The sequence below is a fragment of the Plecotus auritus genome (genome assembly GCF_963455305.1).
Source record: "Plecotus auritus genome assembly, chromosome: 7".
Classification (NCBI taxonomy): domain Eukaryota; kingdom Metazoa; phylum Chordata; class Mammalia; order Chiroptera; family Vespertilionidae; genus Plecotus; species Plecotus auritus.
In genome coordinates this window covers 27011319-27032345 of record NC_137774.1, presented here as the reverse complement: position 1 = coordinate 27032345, position 21027 = coordinate 27011319, and the positions used below count along the sequence as shown (strand labels likewise).

General features: G+C 45.4%; 2 protein-coding genes across 9 annotated transcripts in view; one reads left to right on the top strand and one right to left on the bottom strand.

Moving 5' to 3' along the window:
- Nucleotides 1–16874, bottom strand: part of LOC308252976 (uncharacterized protein C17orf67 homolog) — a 31378-nt gene extending 14504 nt beyond the window's left edge. The window contains exons 1-5 of one of the 6 annotated variants that reach the window (XM_080677967.1): nucleotides 16414–16868; nucleotides 13520–13620; nucleotides 9153–9355; nucleotides 8665–8721; nucleotides 1774–1874 (exon numbers count right to left, since the gene is read on the bottom strand). In XM_080677967.1, coding sequence (XP_080534093.1) covers nucleotides 1774–1874; nucleotides 8665–8689 — 126 coding nt within the window. In that variant the 5' untranslated portion in view covers nucleotides 8690–8721; nucleotides 9153–9355; nucleotides 13520–13620; nucleotides 16414–16868. Of the gene's footprint in view, nucleotides 1–1773; nucleotides 1875–2708; nucleotides 2777–8664; nucleotides 8722–9152; nucleotides 9356–13519; nucleotides 13633–16413 lie in introns of those variants that run through there. The other 5 variants (XM_080677969.1, XM_080677966.1, XM_080677968.1 and 2 more) reach the window with 5 other exon arrangements.
- The window catches only part of DGKE (diacylglycerol kinase epsilon), a 28463-nt gene continuing 23867 nt past the window's right edge, over nucleotides 16432–21027 (top strand). Inside the window, exons 1-2 of one of the 3 annotated variants that reach the window (XM_080677964.1) lie at nucleotides 16432–16563; nucleotides 17103–17575. In XM_080677964.1, the coding sequence (XP_080534090.1) occupies nucleotides 17121–17575 (455 nt within the window). In that variant the 5' untranslated portion in view covers nucleotides 16432–16563; nucleotides 17103–17120. Of the gene's footprint in view, nucleotides 16564–16943; nucleotides 17576–21027 lie in introns of those variants that run through there. The other 2 variants (XM_080677963.1, XR_013961087.1) reach the window with 2 other exon arrangements.

The window sequence follows — 21027 nt, the reverse complement described above, 5'->3', positions numbered from 1 at the left end:
CTCTTCTCTTCTAATGGCTTCCCAAACCATCTGTCTAAAGCCCCAGTCTGCACTCCCCCACCTGAAAAATCCTCCAACATCCTCCACTGCACACAAGGCAAAGTCCAACGCACTCAGATCCTTCTTGGCCTTGCCCCTGCCCCCCTCCCAGTGCCCTTCCTCCCTGCACTTGGATATTCCGAGCCACCTCGGATTTCTCCAACCAAAGGAAACAGCCACGTCCACCCCTAAAAGCACCAAGTCCTTGCTTTGTTTCTAAACCACTCTGTACAATAGCCGCTTGCTGAGTCCTCTGTGTCTGCCACCAACTCTGAGCAGAAGCCCAGGCCACTGTGTGCAGCCTCTGCACCCCCCCAGGCCCTGGTACTTAATACTCATGGAGTCATTACTGTTTGCTGAGTAATGCTTCAAGTGCCTTACTATGAACTACTTTATAGTAAGCTCATTAAATAGTGTTTTATTGTTTTATTTTTTTAAATATATTTGTAATTGATTTCAGAGAGGAAGGGAGAGAGAGAAAGAGATAGAAACATCAATGATGAGAGAGAATTATTGATGGGCTGCCTCCTTCATCCCCCCTACTGAGAATCAAACCCTCAACCCGGGCATGTGCCCTTGACTGAAATTGAACCCAGGACCCTTCAGTCCGCAGGCCGACGTTCTATCCACTGAGCCAAACGAGCTGGGGCTAAAGTAGTTGTTTCACATGATTAGTTATCATTATAATAATGTAAGTGATAATATCTATTGTTCCCATTTTATAGATGAGGGGCCTGAGGTGCAGAAATGTGAGGAAACATTCCCAAGGTTACACAGTTACAGAAGGAAAAATTCGAACCCAGACCGTCAGCATTCCTCATCACTGTGATACAGCATCTTAATAAGAGCCTCTTAAATGAACTAACAGGATTATTCACATGATTCTGCAGCCAGTGGAGGTAAACACTGCTATAGATCCTTCTAGACCTCCACATGGAGACCCATGAAAAGAGGGTGAGCCTGGAGCCCAGTGCCCAGTTGAAGTGGGCACAGGGTGAGAGACCAGCCTGGACACAGACACGGCTTCCCAGACACGCTAACTTTGTCACTGCGACTTCTTCTACCCTCCCCTGGTGGGACACAAACAACAGGAATGTCATTATTTCCACCACCAGAGGGGAGGACGAGCCAGGCCCGAACTGGCCTGTGGCCAGTGTGGCAGGTTCTAGAAACACCCACCACAATCACCATCATGAGATGGAGGCAGGGAGGGGCCCTGGTTTCGAAAGACCAGGCTGGCAGACACCACAAACCCACAGGGCAGAGCTGAGGCCAAAGACCAAACTCCGAGGCACAAGATAAAGGCAGAACCCCTCAGGCGGCTGGAGCAGAGATCCTGCCTGCCCAGAAAGGCTGTCCAAGGGTGTCGTGGTCCAGCCCACCCAGAGCCCAAGGGAAGAGGGGGAAGATGGGGTTTGCACCTGCTAGGGGTCACAGCTCTTTAGCACCCGGTTCAGAGGTGGCACCCAGCAGGCCACTCAGAATCCTGGGACTCCGCCATGGGCCCACTGTTTGCATTTTAAATACTGTGTGAGCAGGAGGCACGGAAGCTGGCCCCTCCGGAGGAGGGGAGGCAGGCGACAGTGAAAGGTGAGGTCACCTGACACCTGACTCTCTAACAGAACCTCGATCCTGCAGACCCCGCTGGGCTGGGACCAGCACCCATTTTGATTTCCTATTGAAGGAACCTATCGATGGCGCTCTCCCTTCGCGTAGCCTGAGCCCAGCACTCACCCGCATGGGCTCGTCGGGGAACCCGGGCTTGCTCGGCCTGTCCTGGCGCCTGGACCTCAGGAGCTGTTTGGCCTCCTTTTCCGTCAGAATCGGGGAGGCCCCTGGAAAAGTCAGGACAGGGCCTTAGGGACTCTCGGGGCACACGAGTTCACAGTGCAAGGCAAATGATTAGCAAGTTCAATTTCAGTGAAAACACAAAAGTTCTTTCACAGGAGCCTGTCCCAGGGGACGTGGCATTCCAGGCGGCTCAGAGAGGAATTCTAAATGGTTTCTAATACGGTTGCCTCAGAGCCAGCCCTGCAAGCTTAGACATCTTTACCGATTGCAATGGCCCGTTCCGTCATAAGTGGGTGTTAATTACATGTTTTTTAAGACATATTTTCTCCAGTTCTCCAGTCAATGTGTTTCTCGTCCCCGTAGGTTTGCCTTGTGGGATTTTTTTAAAAATCCTCAATACACTAAACCAAGTTAAAGCTGTTATTGGGAAAAACCCAGTGACAACAAGATTATGTTCAACTTGGTCATCACGCATGGTCCCTCAAAGAAGATATTATGATAATAAAATTATGATATTATGTTTTCATAAACACACACAAACTCTAAAAGGCATCATCAAATAAAAGTCTACCGAATATTGTGATCTCATATGAACTCTAAAAGAAGGCATCCTCGAAGATTTATCAGCATTTTTGAGAATTAGTATTCAAATACATATAAATATTTAAAACAAAATGTATCCCTAAGGATACCAATTCTGGGAGCCTGCTCTTAGAAAAACAAAACATTGAATTACTATACATTAATATGTACTTATACAAACAATACACATCTTATTTGAAATGAAGAAAAAAAATGCCTGAAAAACATAAACTAGACTTATTTCAGTTTATCACATCCGCCTAGAAATAGGCTGTGTTTTTGCAGTGAATGCTCACCTGAGGAGGTTAGGAAGGTGAGAAAGAGCACAAACACAAATAATTTCTTCATCCTGCCTTGTTCCTCGCTCTGCCTGCTGCAGAATGAGTCGCACCCCGTGAGCCAGCCTATTTGAAGGAAGCCGTGTCCGGCCCCAGGCTTGTTTGTGCTTTGACTGGCAGCGCTGACCGTGTGATGCTAAGTGCATCTGACCTTGAGTTTTTAATACGACCACGAAAATATCTTCCTCTGAATGCCTATAAATGCTCATCCTGAGGCAGGAAGTTATCCCTCCGTAATATGACTTGCAGAGCTTGAATTTGAGAAAGCAACATGCGACATCGGTGTCACTTCCACAGATCTATCTATGTTCCTCATCCAGGAGTTTTGAGTTTTCACCTGCAGCTTCAGGGTATGCGCCTGTTTCACTGAGAATGAAGCATCTCTGACATCTGCATATCTTACGGCATTTTTTCCAAAGCCCGTCCGCCAATCTAATTTGACTTTCCCAGTCATTTCAGAGGCAAGCAGGGAAATTAGCAAGGGGCGCCATGAGGATGAAAATAAATTTTTTTTGCTGACTTTGGAGCCAGAAAGACCAAGATTTGTGTCCTGGCCTCACCTCTTTCTCACAATGTACCCTTCGGTAAATCACCTTTCCTGAACTTGTTTCCCCTCCAGTAAAAAGGAGTAACAGTACCTATCTTGTGGGGTGCGATTAGAAGGAGGGAGATGAACCGCATGGCAGCTAGTACTACTCACCATTCTCCATCTCCCTTTCACAAATAAGGAAGTGAAGTTCAGACAGGTGAAACCATATCCAAGTGCGCACATTATGGATGCTGAAATAGAGCCTCGTGCAATATTCTGTCATAAGACTGTAAGTAGCCATATTCCATGCCATTTATTTTTTCAAAGACAATAAAATCTCAATTAGCTAAAGTCCTTTTAAATTTAAATTGCCTACTACCCAGCCGGTGTGGCTCAGTTGTTACGCGTCAACCCATGAACCAAGAGGTCACTGGTTTGATTCCTGGTTAGGGCACATGCCCGGGTTATGGGCTCAATCCTCAGTGCGGGGCGGGGGTTTGCAGAAGGCAGCCAATCGATGATGTTTCTCTTTCATCGATGTTTCTCTCTATCCTTCTTCCTTCCTCTCTCTCTAAAAATCAATAAAACATTTTTTAAAAAATAAATAAATTGCCTACCAATATCACATAAAAGGATTATTAAATGTATTACAAAACTATGCCTAGACAGTATGTGACATTTATTTGGGATAAAATTCTCAATTCACAGCAATGGTCTGATGTTTCAGTGGTTACTTTGCCAGCTCAAAGGAAAACAATACTCTCTCGGTATTGTCTGAGTTTATGCTAATGCTGTGTAAGTGATATGAAACCTAAATGTTCTGCCCACTCTGTTTATATAAAGATCGTCTGAAGAGCTTGTAAGCAAGAAAAAAAAATCATACATTGTTAGCAAAGTTGCCTCGAATGTTAATTTGCCTAAAATTAGATGTTTGGTTTTATGTATTCTGTGGCTATTAACGTTTTTCTGTGTTTATACAGTTTTCAAAAACTGAGGAATTTTAGGGGCATTATTTTAGAAACATATTTGTCACATTAAACATCTTGGTTTTTTAATGTACATTGTCAACTTGTTTATTTTTTTTGCTCCTTGTGATTGGATCAAACATTAACTGTATTGTCTTATCAAATAAACATCATCTTTTGTAAACCAGAAAAAACAACTTAGACGTAACTAGAAATTTCTAGTGTCCAATGTAATTTTACTATAAAGTATTTTTTTCATTCAGTAACTTTTGTTTATATCAATGCTGTCCAATAAAAACATAATGTGATCCACAGATGTAAGCCACATGTGTAGTTCACATTTTTCTAGTAGCCACATTTTTTAAGTAAAATAACACATGAAACTTTTTCTATTATGTTTTATTTCACATGAAATATCCAAAATATTCTTATTTCAACATGTAATTAAGATCAACAAATTATAAATAAGATATTTTACTCTTTTTTTTGTACCATGTCTTCATAATCTGGTATTTATTCTACACTTACATATTTCACATGCTCAGTGGCCACATGTGGCTCGTTGCTACCACACTGACCAGCGTTTGTCTATTGATTTCAGAGAGGAAGGGAGAGGGAGAGAGAGACAGAAACATCAATGATGAGAGAAAATCATTGGTCGGCTGCCTCCTGCACACCCCCTATTGGGGATCAAGCACACCCTGACCGGGAATCGAACCTTGATCTCCTGGTTCACGGGTGGACACTCAACCACTGAGCCACGCCGGCCGGGCTAGACCCTTCCATCTCTATTGCCAACACCCAAGTCTAGGCTACTGTGACCTCTGACCCAGCTTCCTGCACCAAGCTCCCAAATGCTCTCCCAGCTTCCCTTCCTCTTCACTCCAGTCCATTCTCCGTGCAACAACAATGAGGATCTTCTTAAAATAGAAATATAAAATACAAATTGGACCTCATCACTTCTCTGCTTAAGAATTCTTCACTTTGTAACCTATATGAATGTCTGCTGTGCTGTACTCCTGAAACTAACACAAAAGAATGTTAAATGCAAACTATAATTGAAAAATAAAATAAAATAAAAATTTTAATGAGAAAAATAAATCTTACATGTTTAAAAAATAAGAAAAGAAAATAAAAGTTATAAATTGGTTAATTTTGGAATTTTCCAGTTAATATATCAGGACCGCTATTGGCCATAGGTAACAAACTTCAGAAAGCAAAACTGCCAATAAGGAGGCAGTATTGTACTAATTTTGTGAGTAAACCTAATGAAGGCAACAGTAACCAAGTGTAGTCAAATGTACAAAAGATGTTTGTTGTTGTTTTTTGCTAAAGTTTGAAATGCCTTATTTATCAGAACGAGGTTTACTAGTCAATCTCCTTTGTATATTACATTTATTTACAGTTATTGAATAGAAACTATTTTGAAGAGATAGAAAAGAATCCTTCTTTATTTTCTCACAAAATCTGAATCCTTATTGTGCCCCACAAGACCCTGTATTGAAAGAAACCTTGCTTTGGGCAATGAGTGCAAGATGCTGTGTGCAGATGATGTTTTGATGAGTTGTACACCTGAAACCTGTATGGTTTTGCAAACCAATGTCACCCCAATAAATTAAATTTTTTTAAATATATTTTATTGATTTTTTACAGAGAGGAAGGGAGAGGGACAGAGAGCTAGAAACATCGATGAGAGAGAAACATCTATCAGTTGCCTCCGGCACACCCCCTACTGGGGATGTGCCCCAACCAAGGTACATGCCCTTGACCGGAATCGAACCTGGGACCCTTTAGTCCACGGGCCGACACTCTATCCACTGAGCCAAACCGGTTAGGGCTAAATTAAATTTTTTAAAAAAAGAAGCTGTATCACCTGCGCCTGCTGCCTTTCCCAACCCCATTCGGGTAACTCCCCTCCAGCTCACGCCAATCTAGTCACACTTAGTTACTTTCAACCTAACAAGTTCTTTTCCACCTCAGGATCTTTGCACAGAGACTCTCTTCCTCCCTCTGGATCCTTCTCATCCTTCAGGTTTCAATTTGAAATGTATCTTGCTCAGGCAAGCCTGCCTTTACCAGCCTACTTAATGAAGTTCCCTACCCCCCACCACCATTACTACCTCATAGCACTCACCACAATGTGTAAATATTGTCTTTATTTGTATATTTTTTAAAATCTGTCTCCTTGACTGGACTGTAAGCTCTTAGTAAGATTCAATTACTTTCCTAATTTGAAAAAAGGAGGGATCTCTCGTGAACTGGAGAGGTAGTACTGGAGAAAGTCAGGGGCCTGTGTCCCACCCTGGGATGCTGGTTCAAGGTCTGCAGTAGAGAGGGCCCTTCAGGTGTGATAGTGGCAGGACCATTCAAATGCCCATCAGCCGGGCCCCTGAGGACATTGTTCCAAAGGGGGACGGGAGTACTATGGAAAAAGTGAAAAAGTAAAGTCACCTTGTTGTGATGTCCCTCTGGTTGGGAGAATTCTCTTCTACTCCCTCCCCTCCTTCCCAGGAAAAGCAGCAGCCAGATCAATTAGGTGAGTCAGTAGGGCTCACAGCAGACGATGCAATTTCCCAAAAATCCACAAGGTGGCAGAGTAAAAGAGCAGAACCAGGGACAACCAAGATCAGGAAACTCAAGGCCACTAAGGTTAACTATTCTAAAAGTTGCCAGCAATCCCAGAGAATCTACTGGATGTGGAAAGAGAGAGTGCTACAGTGCCTAAGACTATTTTCCTATGATTTTAATTAACTTGAAGATCTTCATCAGATGCTCAGGCCTAGGAGAGCTGCATTGCCCATATGACACCTGAGAAAAGGTAAAGGAAGAATGCTACCATCTATATTCACAGCACCCTAACATAACTAATCTCTTCCCTTGCGTGGTTTCCCATCTTTTTTAACTATCCTAAACAGTGATAGAGCTGACATCAAGCTCCCGACGTTGCTGCACTGAATACTGTTTTAGAAGAGTAAGACGTGATTTCAAATTCTGTGAGCTAAAGAAACTTCAAGGACAAGGGAACATCTTTTTTTAATTATAGAAAGATGTTGAATCTGTCCCAAGAGACTTACAATGTGTCCAGAGTCAATGAAATAAATTCTAACATCCCTTTACGTAGTTGTTTTTATTTATTTTTTTTTAAATATATTTTATTGATTTTTTACAGAGAGGAAGGGAGAGGGATAGAGAGTTAGAAACATCGATGAGAGAGAAACATCGATCAGCTGCCTCCTGCACACCCCCTACTGGGGACGTGCCCACAACCAAGGTACATGCCCTTGACCGGAATCGAACCTGGGACCTTTCAGTCCGCAGGCCGACGCTCTATCCACTGAGCCAAACCGGTTTCGGCTATTTATTTTTTTATTGTCTGACTCTCCCACCAGCATAGAAACTCTATATTTTTACAAGGTACATATAATTCCTTTATAGTTTTTATTTTTTTTAAATATTTTATTGATTTTAGAGAGGAAGGAAGAGGGAGAGAGAAACATCAATGATGAGAGAGAATCATTGATCAGCTGCCTCCTGCACGCCCCCTACTAGGGATCAAGCCCGCAACCCAGGCATGTGCCCTTGGCCAGAATCGAACCTGGACCCTTCAGTCCACAGGCAGACGCTCTATCCATTGAGCCAAACCAGCTAGGGCTCCTTTATAGTTTTAAATAATAGTAACTCCATAAATTGCATGTGCACACATACACCCATTAATTTACAAGCACACTGTGCGGGCAGCTGCGGTAGATTGAATCATTAGCATCCATGCTTCACCACCACCACTGCATAGCCATGCTGTCTGCCACATGACTTGGCAGTCCTGCCCCTTGACCTTGGGCTCCACCAAGTGACTTGCTTTGGACAATGGGATGGAAGCAGACTGACACAAACAAGGGTATGAAGTGTATTTGCCCTCCTATATCGCTGACATTGCTGCCCAAAGAGCTCCCCCAGGTAGCTACTGCCCCTTCGAGCTGAGCCTCAGAATTGACTCACATGGAAAATACCTGAGCAAGGAATCAAGTCTACACAATGTGCAGCTTACAGGAGACCCTCTCGAGCCAGCCCAGCCTAGCTCAGTGGACCCCCAGCTACCACAGACTGAAGCAGAGCTACCACCAGCCTGCAGATCCTTGAGATTAAATGACTGTTATTCTAAGCCACTGGGTCTAGGAGTGGTTTGTTACTCAGCAATACCCTGACAACAGCTAACTGACACAGGGGATTCTGCTGGGATGGTTAGTGTGTCCAAATCTGGAGCTATGGGATCTAAGTTAATCATAGGGTCCTGATGGAAGCTTCCTTCAAAAGTGAATACACATCCACCATAGAGGTCGTGTGGTGTAATGGTCAAGGTTATGGGCTACAGAGTCACCAACAGACCTGGGCTTGCTTGCATCCCGGCTCTGAAATTTATTACCTGTGTTACACTGAAGCCATGACATTGGGCAAACTGTCCAAATCACTGTTTTCTCACCTATAAAGAAAAGAATAGTAATCCTCATAAAACTTAGCCCATGGGATTTTGAGAATTAAAAGAGAAAGCATGCATGAAGGATTTGACAGATTTGGTAAGGGTCTAACACTTGGAAACCACTCTTGTTGTTGCTATTATTATCATTCCTTCTTCTCTTTGTGAAATCACCCTTATTTATACGTGCATACCCACCCCATTCTCAGACACATGACAGAAAGTCTGTAAATATCTTTGTAATAACCAAATGATCAATCACATACATATTAAGATGTATAATTTTACATGTTGCTGAAATAAAAATACATCTGTATTTACAAAGAAAATGTGGGCCCTTCTGAATATGCGTGGATTTCCCCCCTTGGTGTCCACACCCCATGCCCTTCGGTTCTCTTTCCCTTTCCATGCCCTCAGCATTCTACACAAACACCCACTTTCCTGTTTGGAGCAGCGACACAATGGCAAGATGATTTGGCCTTGCACAGGGGCCTTTCCGGCCTGCGGCGTGCGTCCCCAAGGGGGCTATCATTTCTGCTCGGGGCCAGGACATTGGCCTCAGCTTAAGTCTGCCCAGCAGGTAAGGAAAGCCAAGGTCAGCGGCAGGTTCCTGACGGCCGGTGCCAGGCGTCTCTCCAACCTAAACAGGAATGACAGGAGCGCTGGCAAAGGTGTAGAAATGCGAGGTGGCACAAATACACACACTAGGGGAGGGGGGCCTGGACGGAATCGTTGGTGAAACCACCGCTAAGGCGACTGTCATATTACATTTCATTCAGGAAAAGTGCTGGGCCTTTAAGTGGGAGAGAACAGCTCTGGTTCTTCAGGGGAAAAGTACTGAAATGTGTGTTGTTTTTCTCTGTGGGAGCTCAGTGGCGATAAGCTTCAGTGAGATAAGAGAAAGTCTAGCAATGGCTCTCAAACCTTCAGGCGCATGAGAGCCACCTGGAGGCTCACGAGACATCTGAGAAAGCCTTAGAAGTGGAGAATGAAGACAAAAGGGACCAAAGAAAAAGCAAACTGGGGCAGAGATGATGCAGGCCGACAAGGCAAACAACCACCAACAACAATATCCTCTGAGAGATTTTTTTTTTTTTTTTGCTCCCACGAAATGTAAACAGGATGCTGTAAAAAAGAATATTCAGAAAATAAATCAACACAGAAGTTTTTCAAAATTAGAAGCCATAATATAAATTAAAAACTAAATTAAAAGATTCATGATTTGAGCTATGGAAATTTTTTAGAAAAACAGAGCAAAAAGGAGAGCAAGAGACAGCTGTTTAAAAAAACAAAAAAAGAAGAAGAAAAAAATTTTTAAAGAGGACCTTTATCCAAATGAGTTGAAAACTTATGTCCACACAAAAAATCTGCACACAGATGTCTACAGTAGTTTATTCATAATTGCCAAAACTCAGCAACAACCAAGGTGTCCCTCAGTAGGTGGATAGATAAACAGGCAAATCCAGACAATGGAATAGTATTCAGCACTTAAAAAGAAATGAGCTATCAAACCCTGAAAAGACATGGCGGAACCCTGCATACATAGTACTCAGTGAAAGAAGCCCATCTGAGAAGGCTACGTCATGTGTGATTTCAACTATACGATAGTCTGGAAAAGACAAAACCAGTGAGACAGTAAAAAGATCAGGGGTTGCCAAGGGTTAGAAGGGAGGTGGGGATGAAGAGCTGGAGCACAGAGGATGTTTAGGGCAGTGAAACTCTTCTGTGTAACACTGGAATGGGGGGTACATTTGTCCAAATCCACAGAACGCACAACGCCAAGAGTGGGCCCTCATGATAAACGATAGACTTTGGGTGATAATGGTGGGTCAAGGAAGGTTCCGCAGTTGTGGCAAATGTGCCTCTGGTGCCCCAAGATGATAGTGGAGAGGCTGTGCATGTGTGGGGACAGGGAATATATGGGAACTCTGTACTTTCTACTCCATTTTGCTGTGAACCTAAAACTGCTCTAAAAATGAAGTTTATGTTTTTAAAAAGGGAGGAGTAGAGAGGACTGTCTAGGTTTAATGTTCCAACAACAGAAGTATCAAAGAAGAGAACACAGACATAGCGAGGAGGAAGTCAACAAAGTAATTGCAGAACGGAAGGACGTGATCTGCTGGACTGGAAGGACCCAGCAACCTGCCAACGCGGAGGAAGGCAGGCCCACCTTTGTGGACTGTCAGAACACTAGAGAGGATTCTACAAGTTTCCAGAAAGCGAAAACCAGTCCCACTCAAGGGACCAGGGATAAGAATAACCTCAGACATCTCTTCAGCGACACGAAGAGCAGCAGAAATGGAACAATGTGTTCAATGTCGTGAAGTATAATCATTCCCAACCCAGAATTCTATACCAGATAAACAATCAGGTGTGGAGGGCGGAATAAAGAAATGTATAGACAGGCAGGGCCTCAAATGATGCCTCCCGGGTGCCCTCACTCTAAAAGTTACTGACAGATGTGCCCCACAAAAAAACAAGAGAATTCACCAAGAAAGGGGAAGCCACGAGGCCCAGGAAACAGAGGATGCAAACAGGAGAGTGGTGAAGGGAAACCCCAGGATGACCACTGTGCTCCGACATGAAGGGTGGGTGGTCCAGACAGGCACAAGGCGCCATGGGCTGGGGCACCGTGAGGTGCAGACATGCTGAGCACAGACTGCCTGGGTGAGCCTGGGACAGATTATACATATTTTGTTTATCTTGACAACCATGAGCTGGTGAGGTTCCACTTCCCTAACCCCTGGATCAGCGGAAGATCCTCATTTCTCCCCAAGGAGCATGCCATGTTAACCTTTTTGTAAGAAGTTGAGGGAAGTCCTAGTGAGCTAAGAAGGCAAAATAGAAAGCAACCTCTCTCCCAGCCATGTTTTCACCTGGCGTTCCAGCTACAGACCTGCCCACTTGTCCCAGCCTACCCACTGATTTTTGTTTTTCCAGGTGGGATCTTGTCAGGGAAGCTGGATTCAGACTCTGACCCAGACCCCACTCAGCTTACCTCCTCCAAGAGCCTTCCTATATGCAAGGCTGCACAGCTACTTCCTGCTGGGGCAGGTCTGGGTTTATTTTTCTAAACAAAGCCATATTGTTTAGGGCAGGGGTGGGCAAACTTTTTGACTCGAGGGCCACAATGGGTTCTTAAACTGGACCGGAGGGCCGGAACAAAAGCATGGATGGAGTGTTTGTGTGAACTAATATAAATTCAAAGTAAAGGAGCGGAGGGGAGAGCAAGAGAACCGGATAGAACAGCCGGATCCGGCCCGCGGGCCGTAGTTTGCCCACGGCTGGTTTAGGGATACTTTCAGGGGTGGGAAAATATTAAGAAAAGGAAGGGAATGAAGAACACACAAATAACAGCTGTTTCCTGCCGGGGGAGGAAGGGTAGCCATCAGGTGGGCACGGGAGAGGCTCCCAATGTTCTTTTTTTAAAAAAAAAAAAATAGTAATAACTTATTTATTCATAACAACCATCAATTTGCTGTTACCCACATATTAAGTATGATATTCTTAGTGAGTGGCAATGTGATTAAACATGCTTCATTCTTTTTGAAAACCTCGATTAACACTTTGTGATGCAGCAATTCAGAAGCCTGGTTCTGCGTTTTCTCTTAATACTTGGTTGCATGGCTTTGATCCCTAAAAAGTCACTTCGGAAAGATATGTGGACCCAAATGGAGAACGGGCCTCACTAAGTCACGGGCTCCCTTTCCAGCTCCGTCCAACTGTGCAAAGGTTTCAGTGACCGTCTGGCCATCTCCTTGGTGGCTCCCTCCCCGATTGGAACGCATGGCAATATTATGTTTTCAACTCCCAGGATCAAAACCCACAGGAATTATGTATTTGGGAGACTTTAAGTCTGTCTGATCAGACAGGTGTACATATTTGCCAAAACTTATCGAATTGCACCTTTAAAATGGGACACTACTTTCCAGGTAACTGAGAAGTTAGGGTAACTTGATGGTGCCTTGATGGCTCACGAATAAGCTTCAGGATGTTCCCAGGGCAATCCTCAGGGGGCCCGAGGCTGCCAGGAGAAGTCAGGCATCATGGTCCTCTACTGTCTTGAGTGAAGCAGATTGCTCCTCTTTCAGTCCCAGAGGCCTTGCAAAGCAGAAATAAGGCTGAGCCAACTGAGGGAGCCAGGGACACAGACTCCGATGACATCACCCTTCGGGCAAGTGCAGGAATTGAGCATGTTGACAGTCAGGACTCCGTGGGGCTAGGGTATGTGAGTGTCTGTTGTGTTTTTCTGAGCAAGTTTCCCTTTGAACTGGAGCCAGTGTCTTCACAGACAGAGTGGCAGCAGCTGCGAGAATGGCCCCCTCCTCACTAGTGTGCCCGGCTGTCACGCCTTGTTCTGGAGGCCCCTTCATGCTGTGTGCCCTCTCTTCCCAGAGCCAGGGCTCCTCAGCGCCCCCTGCAGCAGGCAGCACCCAGGGCACCCCCGGTCTCTGGTCTCCTCCCTGCCCACTTCTCCCCAGGACGCCCCCCTTCCTGTCCCCTCCTCTTCCTCCTCTCCCAATGTCCAATAGGTTAACCTTCATGATGGGTCCACAGGTGTTCATTTTATTATTTTTTAACTATGCATATGTTTTATAAAATCTGTTGTATAAGTGGTATAGTTCACAATTTAAACCAAAAAAAAAAAAAAGTTTTAATAAATACAGAAGAGAATTACCTGGGGAAACTGTCAAGAAGGCAGATAGATTCCTGGCTCCATCACAATTCTAATTCAGGAGACCTGGTCAAGACCTGGTTAGATGATGCTGATGCAGGGGATCGAAGACCACCTTCTGATACCTACCTGGGTTATGAGCATCACGGGTTTTGGCATCTCACTGACTGGGTTCAAAGCTCCAACTCAGATGACTCCTGGCTGTGTGACATCAAGCAAGTCTTCTTCATCTGTAAAATGAAGATGATAAACTTTGCACAGCCAAAACCGGTTTGGCTCAGTGGATAGAGCGTCAGCCTGCGGACTGAAAGGTCCTGGGTTCGATTCCGGTCAAGGGCATGTAACTTGGTTGCGGGCACATCCCCAGTAGGAGGTGTGCAGGAGGCAGCTGATCGATGTTTCTCTCTCATCGATGTTTCTAACTCTCTATCCCTCTTCCTTCCTCTCTGTAAAAAATCAATAAAATATATTTAAAAAATAAATAAATAAATAAATAAATAAACTTTGCACAGGGTCTAGGATCTGCATGGCTATAATAAGAATTATTATTACTATTGCCTTTCATAATAATAATTCTTGTGGAATAAGAGTGTTTTCCCCAGATGCAGTAATATCTATTAATCTGTCCTTATACACATAAATTTCCCTGATGATTTTCTCTTGGCAAAGAGAGACTATTTTGTTAAAAACTTTTCCATAAGCTTTAAACTTTTCATACCTTTAGTGAAATGTGAGACTCTAAAGAAAACCCCCAAACAGAGGAGTTATATATAATAGCAAAATATTAGAAACAACTTAAATAGCCAATAATAGAGGTAAGGTTAACATATACTATGTACTATCATAGAATGGAATATTATGCAACCATTAAATACAAATTTATAGAAATGTGTAAAAGTCATTTTGTAACGTTAAATTAAAAAATAGCCAGACAGAGAATATATCTACTATGTGATCAATATTGCACATACAACAAAGCAAACCAATGTTTCCATAGAAAACAATGGAAGAAAATAGGCCGAAATGTTCAAACATAGGTTGTCTTTGGGTGAGAGATGGATAATTGTTTTTTCTTCCTTTTTACTTTTCTATATTCTCCAAATGTTCTATAACAGGATTTTTTTAATTTCACTCTTAAAAAGTGTATTCTTTTGTTATCTTTTCAAGTCCAAACTAATTTAAAGGCTCTGCCTCAACTAGGATTCATAAAAGACAATGACATTTCCATATACAGTGCAGGCTGTCAGAACAGAAGGGAGGCTTCAGAGAACTCATTCAGCCTCCCACGTCACCAGTAAAAAACCTGAGGAGGCCCAGAGAGGTGAACCGACAAGCACAAGAGGACAGAGACATGTGAGGGCCTTACCGTGCGACCTAACACTTTTCCCATTTCTTCGCACTTTCCCCTCAATCTCCACAATCCAGATTTTACATACTCTACCAGCAAAACCAGCAGCACTTGTTCGAAATGCAGACCCTCAGGCCTCTTCCCCCCAAAAAAGGGAATCAAAATCTGCATGTTTTTTTGTTTTGTTTTGTTTTGTTTTGTTTTGTTTTTTCAAAATCTGCATGTTAACAAGAACCCTGGGGTTCAAGTGTCTGAGAGAAATAACAAAATAAAGGAAGTCTCTCTTGGATGGCTTAATTTAGATGCAAGGTAACTTGGGTGGCCAAGTTCAAACAAAGTGATCTCAGTTCCAACACCCACTGACTTTGTGACATCAGGCACGTTTCTCAACCACTCTGTGCCTTGGTTTTCCTCATCTGTAAAGTGGGGATGATAAACTCAGCCAGGTGCTAGCAAGTGCCAAGATGGAAGCTGGGCTTTATAAACAGGGCTGATAAATGCTTCTTGTTAGGCATGTTTCAACAGGCCGGGCACTCTGTGAGAGCTGGAGCCCCTCGGTCAGTGCTTGCTTGGCACACAGGAAGCCTTCTGCCAGTATGAGTTTAACAAATAAGTGCTCAGGTGACCTCTCTCAATGTTTGACTTGGATCGTCCCATTTTATTAGTATACTAGAGGCCCCGTGCACAACATTAGTATACTGGGAGGAGGGTCCTCTCAGCCTGGCCTGCACCTCTCACAATGCGGATCCCCTCGGGGGATGTCTGCCTGCCAGCTTAGGCCGCGGGGAGCGGGCCTAAGCCAGCAGCCAGGCATCCCTTGAGGGGTCCTTAGTGCTGCTGCTGCGCTCACCAGCCGTGAGCCCGGCTTCTGGCTGAGTGGCACTTCCCTGTGGGAGCACACTGACCACCAGGGGACATCTCCTGCGTTGAGCATCTGCCCCCTGGTGGTCAGTGCGCATCATAGCGACTCGTCTTTCTGCCATTCGGTCGATTTGCATATTAGCCTTTTATTATACTAGAGGCCCGGTGCACGAAATTCATGCACAGGTACAGTCCCTAGGCCTGGCCTGTGATCAGGGCCATCTTCCCTGGCTGTCTGCAGCCGGCCCTGCCCCCCGAAGCCACCCACCCCCAGTTCCCTGTTCGCCATTGGGTGATCAGAGCCTGCCAGCTGGGGAAAGGGACCGAGAGGTGGTCAGTGTGCCTCATAGTGACTGGTCAAGCGGTCATTCTGGTCGGTCCACTGTTAGGGTTAATTTGCATGTTACCCTTTTATTATATAGGATTATTACATAGGATAGGAGGATGACACTTTCAAAACTGCCAGTTTTCTCCCTTCCAACATTCAAAACTGTGCCAACCTCCCCCCTCCACCAGACAGTGAGGAGGAGGGGAGGTTGAAGGTCTGAGATAAGCTTGACTCATCCTGTAAATCATTCATACTAGAACTTTCTATGGTTGCAGACTTACAGGGCTCAACCATCCATCCTCTCTAATGCCCCCACTTCTTGTTACTCCGCCCGAAGTTCTCCCTAAGCCACGCCCCTGGAGACCGCCCCTTCTGTCAACCCCGCCCTCTTCCTAAGGCCCCGCCCCCTCCGGCCATTCGGCCTGCGCATCATCCCTCACACCTCCGCCCCGCCCCGCCCGGAGACCCCGCCGCGGTCCCTGCCACCTTCCTCCGAGTGCGTGGGGACCGTCTCGGCCTCTTCGCTGACGTCGGCGCCCCTGGCAGACCCGGAAAAGGACTCCTGCGCGCGGCCGCGCGAGGGCGGGAGAGCGCCCAAGGCCTGGCCCCCGGGACCGCGCCTCCGCCCCGCACGAGGTAGAGTCCGAGGGCGTGAGGGGCGGAGGCCAGGGTCAAGGAGGCCTGCCGAAGGGGTGGGGGCGCGGGGCCCCGCGGCGGGCGGGCGGGGCCTGCGGGGAGCCAAGCCGGGCCTGGAGCAGCTGGATGCGTGGGTAGCCGGCCCGGCGGCCGGGTGGGTGGCAGGGCATGCGGGGCGCGGGATAACTTAACGGTTACGGACGCCGGCCGGCGCCGCGCGGCCCACGTGCGCCAACGCGCCGGGAGCGCAGGGCTTTCCGCGGCGGGCGGCCGGTACAATCTTCCGCGCTCCGCCTGTACCAGGCGAGGGGAGGGGAGACCGCGGGCCGCAGGGCGAGGTCGGGGCGGAGCGTGACCGCGCGGGGCACCGCCCCCTCGGCGGGCTGGTCCGCGGGCCTGGAGAACTAGGGCTCCTGTCCTGGGGCTGGGCCGCGGAGAAGAAGGTGCGCGTCCCCCTCCTCGGATACCACCTGGAAGCAGGAAGGAAGGCGGGGCGGGCATTGGAACCCGAGGTGGACCGCCAGCGTTTCTCTACTTAGGAATCGTCCCTGGAGAAGATGGAAGGAGAGAAGCGGCCGGAGCCCTACTCGGGCCTGTTTGCGGACGGGCACCTGGTCCTGTGGACGCTGTGCTCGGTGCTGCTGCCCGTGTTCATCACCTTCTGGTGCAGCCTTCAGCGGTCGCGCCGGCAGCTGCACCGCAGGGACATCTTCCGCAAGAGCAAGCACGGGTGGCACGACACGGACCTGTTCAGCCACCCCACCTACTGCTGCGTGTGCGCGCAGCACATCCTGCAGGGCGCCTTCTGCGACTGCTGCGGGCTGCGCGTGGACGAGGGCTGCCTCAAGAAGGCCGACAAGCGCTTCCAGTGCAAGGAGATCGTGCTCAAGCAGGACGGCAGGGCCCTGGACGCCATGCCCCACCACTGGATACGGGGCAACGTCCCCCTGTGCAGCTGCTGTGTGGTTTGCACGCAGCAGTGCGGCAGTCAGCCTAAGCTCTGCGATTACAGGTATGGCCTTTGTGGGTACAGATGGGAGTCAGGATTTAGGGCGTGGGTGCAGAGGCCCGCTTTGATCTCTGCAAATGACCTGAAGTGACCACTCGGAGGAAGCACGCTAATAAACATTCAGGGCAGCTTTGCAATAGTCATATGCTGAGATGATGCTATAGCGCCTCACTCCTCAGCCAGCCTGACCTTTTGTCTGCCGTTTTGTAAGCTCTCAACTTCCATCCAGAGGTCTCTAAGTGCTGTGTCCTTCATGGCCACTGTATGTTATAGTTTAGCTTTTGTTGCTATTATCTCCACTTTATGTAAGAAAAAAATGAAGTACGGATAAGTTAACTTTTTCCTAGAGTCGTAAAACGGATTCATCCTCAGCGTTGTATTACCAATGTACAAGGAAGACAAGTGTCATTCCAAAGCAGCACTTCAAGTACCTTTTTCGAATTTAGGTATCGATACTATAGTGACACATAACACTTAAAGGTATACTCCTTTTGTCAGTGGTTTTTCAGGACATGTAGCATCTTAGAAGAGTGAGTTTGACTAAGCAAAAAATATCTTAATGGCTTTAAATACACACTGAACAACATACTTGTGTTCTTAAATATTGCCTGAAACTAGGTAAAGGTCATGTTAGAGATTGGTAATAAAAGGGAATGGTACTTTGCAGATCATGTACTTATTTTACAGTTGAGAGAATTGTAGTCAGAAGTAAAACAGAATTCTAACCCCCTGGACAGGGTTAGGAATGCTGTTACTATGAAACCTTGTCTCAGCCTTAAATATGGATGTCTTCACTGTGATGGGTTTCATTTCTGACAAGCAGAAAGGCCCCTAACCATGTTTAAGAACTGATATAGAAAGGTGGCACTAGATAGCAAGTGACTTTTGATGTCTGTTGTTATTTTTTAATCCTTTTTTTTTTCTTAACTAGTGTGAGCATTATTAGGTCAACACCTATTTTTTTAAAATATATTTTTATTGATTTCAGAGAGAAAGCGGGAGGGAGAGATGAAAGAGATGCCTCCTGCCCTAGCCGGCTTGGCTCAGTGGATAGAGCATCGGCCTGCAGACTGAAGGGTCCCAGGTTCGATTCTGGTCAAGGGCATGTACCTTGGTTGCGGCATATCCCCAGTGGAGAGTGAGCAGAAGGCAGCTGATCGATGTTTCTCTCTCATCGATGTTTCTAACTCTCTCCCTCGCCCTTCCTCTCTGTAAAAAATCAATAAAATATATTTAAAAAAAGAAAGAGATGCCTCCTGCACACCCCCCAACTGGGGATTGAGCCTGCAACCCCAGCTTGTGCTCTAACCAGAAATTGAATCATGACCTCCTGGTTCATAGGTCAAAGCTCAACCTCTGAGCCACACTGGCAGTATTCAACACCTATTTTTTAAGTCTTATTTTTTTTAGTTTTACCCATCAGATTTAGATTTAAGAATTAACTTTCCCAAAAAATATGTTTTAAACAGCTAGAGTTTTGTTACCACTCATTTTTATTTGGTCTCTTTGTCCTTTTGGCATCGATGAGAGCTAGGTTACCGATGTCTTTACATTTTATGGTTCTCCCTGTAGGTAAGCTTCAGTCTTCAAGAGCTGGGATTAATTGGAAAGAAGACATAAACTTAGTATTGTTTTATTTCCTTCCCTTCTTTGTGTTGGTGCAGAATTAGATAAAAGTGGCTGCCATAAGTATCTTAACTGTGTTACTAGAAAGATCATTAGGGTGGAGGATCAGAGCACTATGTTGATTTGTGAAGGAGCAGACGGAGTACCTGCTCTATTTAAAACCCTTCAATTGCTCCCATCACATGCACTGATGGTCTTTCAGAGTGAACTCGAAGTTAACACAGTCCTACATATTCTCCGGACCCTGCCTGCCCTTTTAACCTTACCTACCACCACCTGCATTAAACTTTTATGTATAAGCAACATCAGGCAGGCTGTCCTTTTTTTTCCTGCCCTTTTTTTTTCTCTCTCAAGGCTTTCTTTCCTCTCAGTTTTAAGTATCCTTCTCCTGGATAGCTTCTATACATCCTTAAAGACTCACCTTGAGCCCTTTCCTCTAGGAATCCTTGCCCTCAAATTTTTCCCTCTTGATGATAACATAATATCCTGTTTCTCTCTGGTTCTCAAAGTAAAGTCCCCACAACCACCAGCAGCAGCATTACATAGAAACTTGTTGGAAAGGCAAATTCTAGAGTTGCCAGATTTAGCGAACAAAATAAAATTTTTTGCTGTATTTGGGACATACTTATACCTAAAAATTACTTATCTGAAATTCAGACTTAACTGAGCAACCTCTGTTTTTCCTGGCAACCCACTGAATCAGAAACTTGGGCTGGGGACCAGCATTCTTGGCTTTAACGGGCTCTGCAGGTAACCCTAAAGTTGGAGAACCACTTGTATATTTATGTAGCTTTTTTAAACATGAGCCTCTATCCTTAATCTTGTGTCCCCTCCCCACCCCCTTGAGCACAGTGAATGTTTGTGCTGATAAATCTCCTTTTCCTCACTACCTTGTTCTTACTAGTACTGAGCAGTCTGTCCAAGCATGCTAGAACCCTTCACCCGTGGTAGAAATGGTCTCTGTATAATTTAGGAAGGGTTTATTATTCCCAGGAGAAAAGAGCACAATGTCCTGAAGTGGCACATGTTCTGCAATGTTCTGATTTATTTCAGCCAGTAATTTTATTCAGGATTACAGTCAGCTATGACCTTCTGTGGGAATGAAATATGTGAGAAAGAGAAACAAGATAAATATCTATTTAGAACTTTTTTGTTTGTTTTATTTCAGAAAGGGAGAGGGAGAAAGATAGAAACATCAATGATGAGAGAAAATCATTGATCGGCTGCCTCCTGCAAGCCCCCCACCGATCGAGCCCACAACCTGGGCATGTGCCCCCAACTGGAATCAAACCTGGGACCCCCAACTTCCCAGGCCGACACTCTATCCACTGACGAAACCAGCCAGGGCTATTTAGAACTTTTAAACACAGGCCAGACTGTCCCTGTCTCTGGATTTTATCAAGCACTGTTGGGGGCTCCTATTCTTGGGATATCTGTGATTTTAAATGAACTGTGAAGGCTGTACAACAAGTTAGCATTTCAAAGGGCAGTAATGACAAGTGATGCCTGCAGCCCAGATAAACTCCGCAGACAAATGACAAAGGCCCTTTAATTTATGCTCAGTCATTATTTAGTTTTCACATAGTAAGCATCTGTTTCTTGCCACACACTGCTGGATTCTTACTTTCCTGTAGACTTTTTCCTTTTTCTCGTTTTCCTGCTTCTACTTCCTTTTAATCTTTTCACCTCTCTTCTAAACTAAATAGAAAATTAGTTTATATTTTTAAGTATTCATTACAGTTATTAAGTGAACCTTTGTTCCTTTTGTGTTCTGTGTCATTAAGAAAACGTAAGGTGCCTTTTCATTTACAAGGTCTTTCTTCATTACA